Source organism: Palaemon carinicauda, chromosome 5, assembly GCF_036898095.1.
Source record: "Palaemon carinicauda isolate YSFRI2023 chromosome 5, ASM3689809v2, whole genome shotgun sequence".
Lineage (NCBI taxonomy): Eukaryota > Metazoa > Arthropoda > Malacostraca > Decapoda > Palaemonidae > Palaemon > Palaemon carinicauda.
In genome coordinates, this window is record NC_090729.1 from 133,755,229 (window position 1) to 133,768,708 (window position 13,480).

The window sequence follows — 13,480 nt, forward strand, 5'->3', positions numbered from 1 at the left end:
CCTATACACGGGAGATGTTGGAGATTAATAATACCTTACCAGCATCATCATCCAAATAAGCATGTAACAGCCATGGATGCTGTAACCCCAAGAAAGGGAGGAAGAAACAATAAGCAGAAAAGCCAGTCATTCTACCTTTTAATCTATGCTTATAACAGGAATACTAGCTTAGACCATATGCTTTGTGTCCAGTGAGGGAGCTGGGATGTCTATACAACTTGTTGAGCAGCCATCACAGGACCAAAGTAAAGGTAACCAAGGATGTGGTATTCTATCACAGATAGAGATATAAAGGTATCTGGTAATTCCAGCCTCCTGCCTTCAATATCTGGTCCAGCAACAGGGTCTTCCTTAAGGTTACTGTTGGGCCAATACCCCTGACCTCTTATTGGTCCAGATGTACAGTACACTCCCTTCACTGTCTCATGAAGCCTTTAAGACAGAGTTCTTGAATACTTCTTTCTTGATCCTGCCAGTGCTAATGTAGAGTCCCTAGTACTCAGTCCCAAGTCACTGAGTGCTCTTCAAAATACTCTCAAATGATAAAAAAGCAGTTCATCTTTGTATCCCTTATATTAGACTTTCAGGGGAGGGATGGAGAAGGTCCCAAACTGCCTTCCAAACTTCCTTGTGTCCAGTTATTACAGTAATATTATGATTATTATTATTATTATTATTATCATTATTATTATTATTATTATTATTATTATTATTATTATTATTATTATTATTATTATTATTATTATTATTATCATTATTATTACAGTACAGTGTACAATCAAAGTTACAAGCCTAACTGTAAAAGCAGGATGCTACAAGCACTAGGACTGTAACAGGGCAAAATAGCCCATTGAGGATAGGAAATAAACAATATATGAGAGGTAATAAATTAATTATAAAATATTTAAAGATCAGTAACAAAGTTAAAATAAATATGTCACATAAAAACCAAGAAGAGAAACTAATGTCAACATGTTCAACATATAACATTTACTGAATGTTTGAACTGAAGTTCCACCAATTCAACAACGAGATTACAAAGATCATTTCACAATCTGATCACAGTTCGAATAAAACTTCAAGAATATTCTGTAGTGTTGAGTCTTGTGATGGAGAAAGTAACACTGTTGGAATTAACCATATACCTAGTACTGTATTATATACATATAGCATAGTACAGTCTCGGAAGATCTGAAAGCAAAGGATGGTCAGAATTCTGAAAAATCCTATACAATACAGTAATACATAAAGTACTGAACAACAGTGCCAAAGATTAATATCAAGAACAGGAATAAGCAACTTGATAGACTGCAAGTTTTTTCCAACATATTAAGGTGAGAGTCAGCATCTGAAGACCAGATTTGAGAATAATATGTTATTTTCCTTAGTAAAATAAATTTTTGAATATACTTACCCGATGATCATATAGCTGTCAGCTCTGCTGCCCGACAGAAAAACCTACGGGCGGAATACGCCAGCGATCGCTATACAGGTGGGGGTGTACATCAACAGCGCCATCTGTCAAGTAGGTACTCAAGTACTCGATGTCAACAAAGAACCAATTTTCTCCACTGTCCACTGGGTCTCTATTGGGGAGGATGGGTGGGTCCTTTAATTTATGATCATCGGGTAAGTATATTCAAAAATTTATTTTACTAAGGAAAATAACATTTTTCAATATTAAACTTACCCGATGATCATATAGCTGATTCACACCCAGGGGGGTGGGTAGAGACCAGCATTACAAATTGACATTATTATGAGCTAAGTATTCCGTATTTCATTTTAGCAGTTATTCAAAATAACAAACATAAAATAAATAAGTACCTGGTAAGGAAGTCGACTTGAACAATTACTCTGCCTTTTTAAGTACGTCTTCCTTACTGAGCCTCGCGATCCTCATAGGATGCTGAGCGACTCCTAGGAGCTGAAGTATGAAGGGTTGCAACCCATACTAAAGGTCCTCATCAAAACCTCTAATCTAGGCGCTTCTCAAGAAATGACTTTGACCACCCGCCAAATCAAGTAGGATGCGAAAGGCTTCTTAGCCTTCCGGACAACCCAAAAACAATAATAAAACATTTCAAGAGAAAGATTAAAAAGGTTATGGAATTAGGGAATTGTAGTGGTGGAGCCCTCACCACTACTGCACTCGTTGCTACGAATGGTCCCAGAGTGTAGCAGTTCTCGTAAAGAGACTGGACATTCTTAAGATAAAAGACGCGAACACTGATTTGCTTTTCCAATAGGTTGCGTCGAATATACTTTGCAGAGATCTATTTTGTTTAAAGGCCACGGAAGTTGCGACAGCTCTAACTTCGTGTGTCCTTACCTTCAGCAAAGCTTGGTCTTCCTCATTCAGATGGGAATGAGCTTCTCGTATTAACAGTCTGATAAAATAGGATAAAGAATTCTCTGACATAGGCAAAGATGGATTCTTAACTGAACACCATAAAGCTTCAGACGGGCCTCGTAAAGGTTTTTAAATAGAACTTAAGAGCTCTTACAGGACATAATACTCTTTCTAGTTCATTTCCAACCATACGATAAGTTTGGAATATCGAACGATATTGGTCAAGGCCGAGAAGGCAGCTCGTGTTTGGCTAGAAAACCAAGTTGAAGAACATGTAGCCGTTTCGGATGAGAATCCGATGTTCTTGCTGAAGGCATGAATCTCACTGACTCTTTTAGCTGTGGTTAAGCATATCAGGAAAAGAGTCTTAAAGGTGAGATCTTTCAGGGAGGCTGATTGAAGCGGTTCGAACCTGTCTGACATAAGGAATCTTAGTACCACGTCTAAATTCCAACCAGGTGTAACCAAACGACGCTCCTTCGTGGTCTCAAAAGACTTAAGGAGGTCTTGTAGATCTTTATTGTTGGAAAGATCTAAGCCTCTGTGACGGAAGACTGATGCCAACATGCTTCTGTAACCCTTGACAGTGGGAGCTGAAAGAGACCGTTCTTTCCTCAGATATAAGAGAAAGTCAGCTATTTGAGTTACAGAGGTACTGGTCGAGGATACGGATACTGACTTGCACCAGTTTCGGAAGATTTCCCACTTCGATTGGTAGATTCTAAGGGTGGATGTTCTCCTTGCTCTAGCAAACGCTCTGGTTGCCTCCTTCGAAAAGCCTCTAGCTCTCGAGAGTCTTTCGATAGTCTGAAGGCAGTCAGACGAAGAGCGTGGAGGCCTTGGTGTACCTTCTTTACGCGTGGCTGACATAGAAGGTCCACCCTTAGGGGAAGTGTTCTGGGAACGTCTACTAGCCATTGAAGTACCTCGGTGAGTTATTCTCTCGCGGGCCAGAGGGAAGCAACTAGCGTCAACCTTGTCCCTTCGTGAGAGGCGAACTTCTGCAGTACCTTGTTGACAATCTTGAACGGAGGGAATGCATATAGATCTAGATGTGACCAATCTAGTAGAAAGGCATCTATATGAACTACTGCTGGGTCCGGGATAGGTGAGCAAACTATAGGGAGCCTCTTGGTCATCGAGGTTGCGAAGAGATCTATGGTTGGCTGGCCCCAGGTGGCCCAAAGTCTCTTGCATACATCCTTGTGGAGGGTCCAATCTGTTGGAATTGTTTGTCCCTTCCTACTGAGACAATCTGCTATGACATTCAAGTTGCCTTGGATGAACCTCGTTACTAGTGAAAAGTTTAGACCTGTTGACCAGGTGAGGAGGTCCCTTGCGATCTCGTACCATGTCAGAGAGTAGGTCCCTCCTTGCTTGGAGATGTACGTCAAAGCCGGGTGTTGTCCGAGTTCACCTCCACCACTTTGCCTTGAAGGAGAGACCTGAAGCTTTTCCAGGTCAGACGTACTGCCAGTAGCTTCTTGCAGTTGAAATGCATTGTCCTTTGACTCGAGTTCCATAATCCCGAGCATTCCCTACCGCCTAATGTCGCACCCCAGCCTACGTCCGAAGCGTCCGAGAAGAGAACGTGGTTGGGAGTCTGAACAGTCAGGGGAAGACCCTTTCTAAGGTTGATAAAGTCCTTTCACCAAGTCAGACCAGACTTTATCTTTCCGGAAACCGGGATCGAGACCGCTTCTAGCGTCTTGTCCTTTTTCCAGTGAAAAGCTAGATGATACAGAAGAGGACGGAGGTGTAGTCTTCCAAGTGACACAAATTGAACCACGGATGACAGTGTCCTTACCAGACTCATCCACAGCCTGACAGGGCAGCGTTCCTTCTTCAGCATCTTCTGGATGGATAGCAGGGCTGGGGGTTGATCGTCTTGTTCAGCAACGTCCTCATCAGAGGGTTCCTCATCCGAAACTGATGAGGAAACGGCAACGGAGTGGGCAACGTCTGACTCGCTGAATCCGGTCGCACTAGTGGATGCGTGACGGAGCCGGACGCAATATCATGGTACTGCTGCACAGTCTGTGAACTGTCAACCATGGGGACGCGAGGAAGTACAGCGTCAACCCGAAACTGTCTAGACTGTCTGGGTTGTGCAGTCAACACCCTACCGGGTTGCTGAGGTTGACGCACTGCGTCACAACAAGTCACCTCTGCTGGTTGTTGAACGTCTTCCTAGTGACACACTGAACGTCAACAACCACCTCCGAGCGTCGCTTAACGTCAACGTGCGACTGGCAACCCACACTGGGTCGCATCGGTGGAGGAACCACCTCAACTGGCGGACGCGAGTAGGATACCTCAGTGTCAACAGGGCGCACAACCAACCGGTAGGAAGGTTGTTGGCCAGAAGGTTCTTCTCCGTAAAAAGTCCTCTATCAAGGACACAAGCTTGGACTGCATGTCTTGCAGCAAAGCCCATTAGGGTCTACGGGAGCAGGTGTGGCAACAGACGGGGTTAGCGACTGAAGCGGAACCATTTACCATCCCTGGAAGCCTTGTTATGCTTTAATTAAAGTCCATAGGAGGCTAAGCAGCTTAAGGCTCCTCTCCAAATGACAGAGTCCTCAAAGGAATATCAGTAGGAGGGAGAACAGCACTTTCTCATCTACAGGAACCTTGTCCGAGAAAAGCTAGGTTATCTCAGTGAGGGTCTCACTGGTGCATAAGCAGCAGACCAGAAGGCAACGTTATGTAACTTCTTGACAGTCTGTGAACTGTCAAAAAACTGAACTGTCAACCACAACAGGTGCGTGAGGACATACAGCACTGGTGCATTAGTAGCAGACCAGAAGGCAACGTCCTGTAACTGCTTGACAGTCTGTGAGCTGGCAACAACCAAAGCTGTGTGGGGAAGCCTCAACTCCTGACTGACTAGTCTGCTGCGGGCGAGTGGCGGTAACCACAGTGTGTTGCGGAGGCTGACGCACCGTGTCAAAACACGGCAGCTTAACTCCACCATCCTGTTGTTGTGGTAGCTCACGCACGGCAACGGAGTGCTCCGTGCGTCTGTGGGAGTCAGCATGCGTCTGGCAGGGTCGACTGCGCATGGGTGGAGGAGCTCTCACAGCCGGAGTGTGGGAGCAGGCAGCCTCAGCGTCTGCTGGGCGCACAACCGTGGCAGGTTGTAGGCTAACGGGTGCAGCGCCAACCTCTCCGCAGCCGGAGTGTGGGAGCAGGCAGCCTCAGCGTGAGCTGGGCGCACAACTGTGGCAGGTTGTAGGCTAACGGGTGCAGCGCCAACCTCTCCGCAGCCGGAGTGTGGGAGCAGGCAGCCTCAGCGTGAGCTGGGCGCACAACCGTGGCAGGTTGTAGGCTAACGGGAGCAGTGTCAACCTTCTCCGCACGAAACTCCTGCATAACCGCAGCTAACTGAGTCTGCATAGACTGCAGTAAAGACCACTTAGGGTCTACAAAAGCGGCAACAGACGGAGCTACTGTCCGTTGTGACTGAGGGTCTAAAACAGCGGGTGCGGCAACAGACGGAGTTACTGCCTGTTGCGGTACCGCTTTACCTCTCTTAGGAGGTGTGCAGTCATCGGAAGACTGCAGCGAGTCCGAACTGACCCAGTGGCTACACCTGGGCCGTTGGACTTGCGCGGAAGGGACCGACTTGCACTTAATAAGCTGCGAGACCTTGGTCCAAGGTTTCTCACGAGAAACCTCTTCCGCAGACGAGAAGTAAATGGGCTCTCTCGTCTTTGTGTGGGTGGGGCGATCTTGGGTAGATACGCCCGAAACCACGGAGGGAAACGTCTGTTCGTTGATCAAGGCCTGAGGAACCCATAAGTCGTTCGACATTACTTCTCCCCTGGGCTTGGGAGCTTGCAAGAGGTCCCGGACTAGGTGAACGACAGGCACGAACAGACGAACCCTCGGACGCAACACTGTAACACTTTGCGCATATCACTTTATCACTTTGATTTTCTGTTTTGCACTTATTTCACTGAAATCGAAACTTTTACTGATTTCTACCTGAAACACGCAATCCTACCCTTCATTAAAAGGTAGTAATTGCGAAAACAGTCGTATAATGCAACAGAAAACATATATAAAGATAAAGAATTCAGTGGCTGGGAAAGAGACTAAACACTAGTTCAAATAAACTACGTTTACAATCTCTCACCGCACACAGCCTGGGAACAAGAATAAAACCCTAGAAACGTTTTACCTTCTTCCCCTACAGCGACTAGGGAGGAGAGTAAAACGAGAACAACGTTACCCGCTTGAACGAAACGTTTTTTCTCCTCTCTCTCCCTCCGTCTCTATCTCTCTCTTTCTCTCTAGATTTCGCACCTGAGAGAAGAGCCCAATTATATATCGTCAAAACATGATATATGCTAAAGGAAAAAACTGAAAGGTTTTCCAAATAAAAAGTTCCTTTAATTTAGAATTTAAACCATTAAAGCTAAGAAAGAATGAACGAAACGCTAGAATCGGTTTACTCTTACTGCAAAGTGAAACCGTGATACACTCTCTCTCTATCGTAACGATAGAGCGCATGTTGAACATCCTGAACGTCAACAACTGCGTAGACTAAAAAACTAAACGTTAGTTCATCTTTGAAAACAGTACGAGACTATCAAAGAAATTCTTTCATAAAACATTAAATTTAAAAAGTTCTAAATTCTTTAAAGGTTAAATACGATATAACGGGCTCAACGTTGATTAACTTCGGTTCCAAGTTAGGACCGCCTACTATCAGGAAAGGTCGCAAATAAACAAAACATAAAAATTTATTTTTATATGTTTATAATAAAAGGAAAGTTAATCGAAGCGGCCTAATAAAGGCGGAGAGATATAAAATATAGATCTATAACGTGTTAAGCAAAATTACTAAAAACCTAAACACACTTCCGTCTAAGGGAAGGGTCGGCCATTTAAAAGTGAAAGAGAGTCCATACTCTCTTTGTCACCATAATTAAATCTATCCAAAACGAGTTCAAGTTTTGAAATGAAGATAAAACCCCTGCATAGCGAAAGCTCAAAACTGGAATAGTGTACTTCACCAAATAGTTGTGAAAACAAATCCAGTTAGTAACAGCGTATTTAGTAGGTCTTGCCAGTGGCACGACAGAGAGAAAATTGGTTCTTTGTTGACATCGAGTACTTGAGTACCTACTTGACAGATGGCGCTGTTGATGTACACCCCCACCTGTATAGCGATCGCTGGCGTATTCCGCCCGTAGGTTTTTCTGTCGGACAGCAGAGCTGACAGCTATATGATCATCGGGTAAGTTTAATATTGAAAAATTAAAATCAAGGTACGATAGAATGAAGATCTTAAAGATTTCTTCAGGTTAGATTGATCACCAAAATTCTTAAGAATTTCTCAGTAAACCATTTTTTCTTTTTGTGCATTTGAAGAAGAAACAGACCAAATTTGTTTCTCAAAGTAAATCTGCATTAAAAATCACACATAAAATTTTATGGCAGTTGTATAATTAGGGCAATCACCTTCACGCCCCATAATTTGCACCATGGACGTATTTTAGCTGGATCTCTATTAAGGGATTCAGCAATTCTAGATCTACAGTCAGGAGTTGGAATTGATGTAAAGAGAGTAGTATCATCTGCATTTGTAACAAGCTTCTTTTCTTCGGCAAATCACTTATCATGTGTATATACTGTAGTATGAAAAGGAACGTAGAGAGTAGAGGTCCCCTTTTTTGTTTTGTTTCATTGTTGATGTCGGCTACCCCCCAAAATTGGTGGAAGTGCCTTTGGTATATGTATGTATGTATGAAAAGTAACAGGCCAAGAACACTACCCCGAGGCACACCAGATATCACATTCTTATACTCAGTATGGTGACCATTAAACATTACTCCTTGCAATCTATTAGTTAAAAACTCAATAATGATGCTAAGAATAAAGACCCACCTGCTCGCAACTGTGAAAGTTGGAAAACAGAAATCTCATAATTAACACGTTCCAAGGCTGTACTAAAATCAAGACCAATCATACAAACTTCCTGATCACAATCAAGGGATTTCTATTCGACATTGGAAACTGTAAGAAGGGCATCACATGCTCCAAAGCCCTTAAGAAAGCCTAACTGCAAACTAGGGAACAGATTATTACCTTCAGCATACCTATTTAGACGTTTGGCCAAAAGACATCCAAAATTTTACATAACCAATGACAAGACTAGCAAGAAAACAGTCTTGAGAGTCAGATCTCTATCCAAGGATTGTGGTAGCCTACTGGAAACCTTCCTGTCTCACATTTGGTAAATGGGAAGTTCAATTATTAAGTAGTGTCTGCAGTCTTATCATCCTTGTGAGCTATGGATGTTGGAGTTTTTGGGAGACTTTTGGTCTATTTGGTGAATCACCAGTAGTCCTCACCTGTCCCTCTCAGGTCATAGTTTGAGTGGATAGGGGCAGGGGGTTGCAGGCCAATTATATGGGTATACAGTAAGGTCAGTCAGTGACTTTTCCCTTGCTTCTGCCACTCATAACAACCTTTAAACCTTCACAAGGGCCCATATAGGGAACAAGTAATGGGCATGTGAAAAAGGTCCCTGTTCCAATTCAGGAACCTAAGGTTTAAGAGTGGGCAAGACTGTTTGAAACTGCATACCAGCAAACAACTCCCATGAAGAGGAGAGGTATATGCCCTTCTCTCTAAAGATTTGGTTGAAGACTGAGCAGTAGCCTTTCAATGTCAAGACTGATAGGAGCTTCTTTCAGCAAAGGTAGACAAAGAAGTCGGCAAACTGCTTAAAAAGATATTTCAGCAGAAGCGCCCCTTCTACGATCTCAATTGTAAAGATGGACCACTTTTGCTGATAGACAGCTACAAAGGATTGTCGCAAATATCCAGACTTCTCATGTGCAGTGCCTAGCAAAAAGTCTTTCAGTCAGAGGACATACTTGATAGTATCCACTCATGAAGTGCTAGCAACTTCACAGAGAGGTGGTACCTCTAGTTTGTAGGCTGATGCGCCAAGAGGATGAGAGACTTGGTACCTGACAAGGCCAGGCTTGTAAACTACTAATTTTCAGGATTTTCCAAGGCCTTGGGAAGTGGCAAAGTAGGCTACGGCTCTTGACCAGTGGTCTATCTATGAAGTCACTTACAGGCTTGCCATGGAAGCTAAACTCAAACGCTGAGAACAAAATTCCCTTCGTCTTATCTCTCCCTGCAGGGGGTCCATGGTGTCAATGTTGTAACTGTTGTCTTGATCTGAGAATGCAAGAGACAAGATCTTGTTTTTCATACGGCTCGAGCGCAGCAAATTTCTTGGACTAAAGATCTGAGAATTTACACTATCTGGAGCCCCTCAAGCTAGCTCCAACCAAGAAAATTTAAGGGAGGGCTTTGATTCTAGAAAGATATGGAAGTGCTGATCAATATATGTCATACTGCACTTCATGAGGCCATAGATGCCTCCCAAGAGTTACTGAACTTTCAGATGCAAGCTAATACCTTAATGAACAGAATTTATCAGGGGATTATTCGTCTTCGCAGTTAAGGGTCTAGAGTAGGGTCCCGAAGGGCTGATGTAGTCCCAAGATTTCTCTTTTACGAGGGTAGGTATAGACGTGTTCAGTAGGTAGATATGACTGTTTCATAGACTTCTATTCCGAACCTAAAATGAAGCCAGGTTGGTAGTTCAATGAGGCAAGGACTATCCTGGGTGACAAAGCACCAAGTGTTTGTACCATTGAAGAACGAACAGGAAAATAAGATGTCAAGAAGAGCATGGGTGCATTCCTTGTAAGTCTATCAGTGGATGTTGCCTCAATGTATCCTGATGACACTTGAACGAGTTATTAGAATGATCCCGTGATGACCCTTGCCTCAACTTATCGCTTTGACATGTTAGAAGAGCCCTGCCACGTCATGTAGAAAGGTCTCACTTAGCAAGAAGGTCCTCAATACTGTACAGTAGTTTATTGCTCTCTCTGTGTCAGATGATTTTTTGTTTCACTTGTTGGAAAATTGGTAAAGTTACTCCATTAGGTATATGTGTTTATGGAAACTCTGGCTCTGCTGATTACCACCCAATTTAGACAACTCCCATATTATCTAAAGTTTTACTAATAGTTTATGGGAAAACATCTCAATACATTTGTAATTTGGCTTTCACAAAGGCCTTGGAGCATTTGATACCTTTCTTATGATTTACCATGATGTACAGCAATCCCTTGATTGTGGTCAGGGGAGTTTCACAAATAATAAATGGAAAACCTGACAAAAAAAGACAATGATGTAATGATAACGATGCAATAACTTTATACAATAATGGGATGGCAAAGAAAGTGAACTGGGGAACCACTGCCACCAACCACCACACAATTGTAGAGTGACACCAAGAACATTAATGCAAAAATTAGCTAGTGATCTGCAGGCCTTACCTGAGGAGAAAAGATTAATTTGGTTAAAACATACACAGTATTTAGTTGACATCTTTCCTGAACTTCTGCATAAGAGAAATCACATGTTTGTTGCTTGCATTTGTATGTTATTGCATAAATACATGAGAAAACATATATCACTAAATCATCAACCTCTTTTTTTCTTCAACCTTATCAATCCCATTGTATAGCAGGGTCCACCGCCCAAGTCAACTCTATTTCTATTTTTTGCCACTTCTGCTCCCCGTCCCACCTCACCCCATCCATCTGATCCCCCAAACTGCTCCCCATCATTATCATGTTCCAGCTACTCTCTTCTCATTACATAACCACAGTATCACAGACGACCTTCCTTAGTCTTTTCCTTTACATTACATATACCACACATTCTTTTTATATCTTGACTCTTCCTCCTTCTTCCCAGTGGTAATATGCCAGCAATCCATCTCCCCATCTTCATGTCTGTTCTTTATCCAAAAGTCCCTCCTCTTTCCTCATAAGTGCCAAAGTTTTTGTTCCATATAATAGTACGGACTTTGTCTTTCCAAAATTCCCCTTCAATCCTTTCCCTTTTGGTTATTTTTTCCATGCTAAAAGGCTTTCTTGCCATTTTTCTACAATAACTATATCATTAGCAAACATCACTTTCCATAATTCTTAGTTGTTCCTTAATTCAAAAGTCAAAGGAACAGGAATGGACTCAGCTGATCCCTGATGGAGAGCAAACTAAAGAGGGAATTCCTGTCTCTACATATTTTATCTTTACAATGGTTCTTAACGCTTCCTGCATCATCCTCACTAGCCATACCAACTTCTCCCTCAAACACCTGTCATACACCTTTTCATGATCCACATAACACATGTAAACTTTCCTATTTCCTTCTATATAACTCTCTTGGAGTTGTCTTATTATAAATATAGCATCCACTATGCTCTTTCCTTTCATAAATCCAAACTGGTTCTCATGTATATCTATTAAATCTCTTTCCTCCTTTCTAAATTATCCATAAAATCATAATCATCACAGGTAAAGTTAAAAGGCTAAAAGAAAAATCAGGAAGCACATTTACCTTCAATTCTGATTGTTTGGCAAGTTCATTGAGAACTTCATTCATTTGTCCACACTGTGGTGCCCAGTCAGCTGTGAAATGGACCACCGAAAGGCCGCCATTCCTGTAATGAAAACCAAATAATTAGTGACAATATAACATAACATATAAAGACAAGTCATAAAAATCATTTCCTATAAACTAATCAAATATAAAATATTTGTTAACAATTGCCATAGAAATTTTGCTAGATTTACCATTAACTAAATACTGTAATTTGAGCAAAATTTGTTTGCAGCAACTATTATCAATACAGTACAAAGAATAGTGTTAAACATACGGTCAAGGCATCAATTTTAGATGATCATCATACTATATCATGTACCTTATCCTGATTCAGGCAAGGCTACTCTAAATATACAGTGCTACATCTTATCCTTAAAATTTCCATGTGTGAAAAAAAAAAAAAGGCAAGTCAGTAGAGCAGTAAGAGTGGGCTCTGGAGAGAGACGAACGTCTACTTTCAAACGAGTCAAAAGCAAATGACGTGACAACACTGGTGTGTGTGTATGAGCGAGGTAGCTGGTACGAAGCCCCCTATCCCACCACTAACTAGCTGTGGAGTAGTTACAGCTTGCTAAAAGAGGTATGGCTAATTTTCCAGCTTTGCTGAAAGTATATTCCCTAATAAAAATTGATTGATTGATTTGAGGTTTTCTGGTCACTAATAAAGAGCAAAAGGGTTCGTATTTAGTGTCAGATCAAATAATTATTCATAGCTTCAACTTTTCCTTTATCATTAGAACTGGGATGCCATTGCAATCATCACCTAAATGACCAACCAGCACCTCCTTACTCATCTTGTGACTTTTTTCTGGACCAATCCCCCCCTTCATAGTGGCACCGATTCTTTCTTCATTTCTTCATTGCGAAAGACTTCTTAGTCTCCCGTACAACCCAAAATAAGATTAAAAATTTCAAGAGTAGATTAAAAGGATATTGGGATTAAGGGAATGTAGTGGTAGAGCCTTCACCCACTACTGCACTCGCTGCTACGAATGGTCCCAGTGTGTAGCAGTCCTCATAAAGAGTCTGGACATCTTTCAAGTAATATGAAGCGAAAACCGACTTGCCTCTCCAAAAGGTCGCGTCCATAATACTTTTAATGGGTCTATTTTTCTTAAACGCTACAGAAGTTGCTATCGCTCTAACTTCATGAGCCTTGACTTTAAGTAAATTATGATCCTTCTCACTTAATTGAGAGTGTGCCTCCCGAATCAAAAGTCTAATTAAATAAGACCACGCATTCTTAGACATGGGCAAAGAGGGCTTTTTAACGGAGCACCATAAAGCCTCTGAACAACCTCGTCGCAGTTTAGTTCTGGATAAACAAAATTTAAGAGCTCTAACGGGGCACAGCACTCTTTCAACTTCATTCCCCACAATCTCAGAAAGACTGGGGATTTCAAATGATTTAGGCCAAGGACGAGACAGAAGTTCATTCTTGGCCAAAAAAACCAAGTTGAAGAGCGCATACTGCTTTATTAGCGGAGAAGCCGATGTTCTTGCTAAAAGCATGTATCTCACTAACCCTTTTAGCCGAAGCCAAGCTCACCAAAAAAAAGTGTCTTGAGGGTAAGATCCTTCAGGGAGGCTGAATTTAAAGGTTCAAACCTGTCTGACATAAGGAACTGTAG

General features: G+C 42.2%; 1 protein-coding gene across 1 annotated transcript in view; it reads right to left on the reverse strand.

The window, feature by feature from the left end:
* Window positions 1-13,480, reverse strand: part of Grx3 (Glutaredoxin 3) — a 112,054-nt gene that overhangs the window by 57,469 nt on the left and 41,105 nt on the right. The window contains exon 2 of the mRNA XM_068374092.1: window positions 11,805-11,907. Coding sequence (XP_068230193.1) covers window positions 11,805-11,907 — 103 coding nt within the window. The remainder of the gene's footprint in view (window positions 1-11,804; window positions 11,908-13,480) is intronic.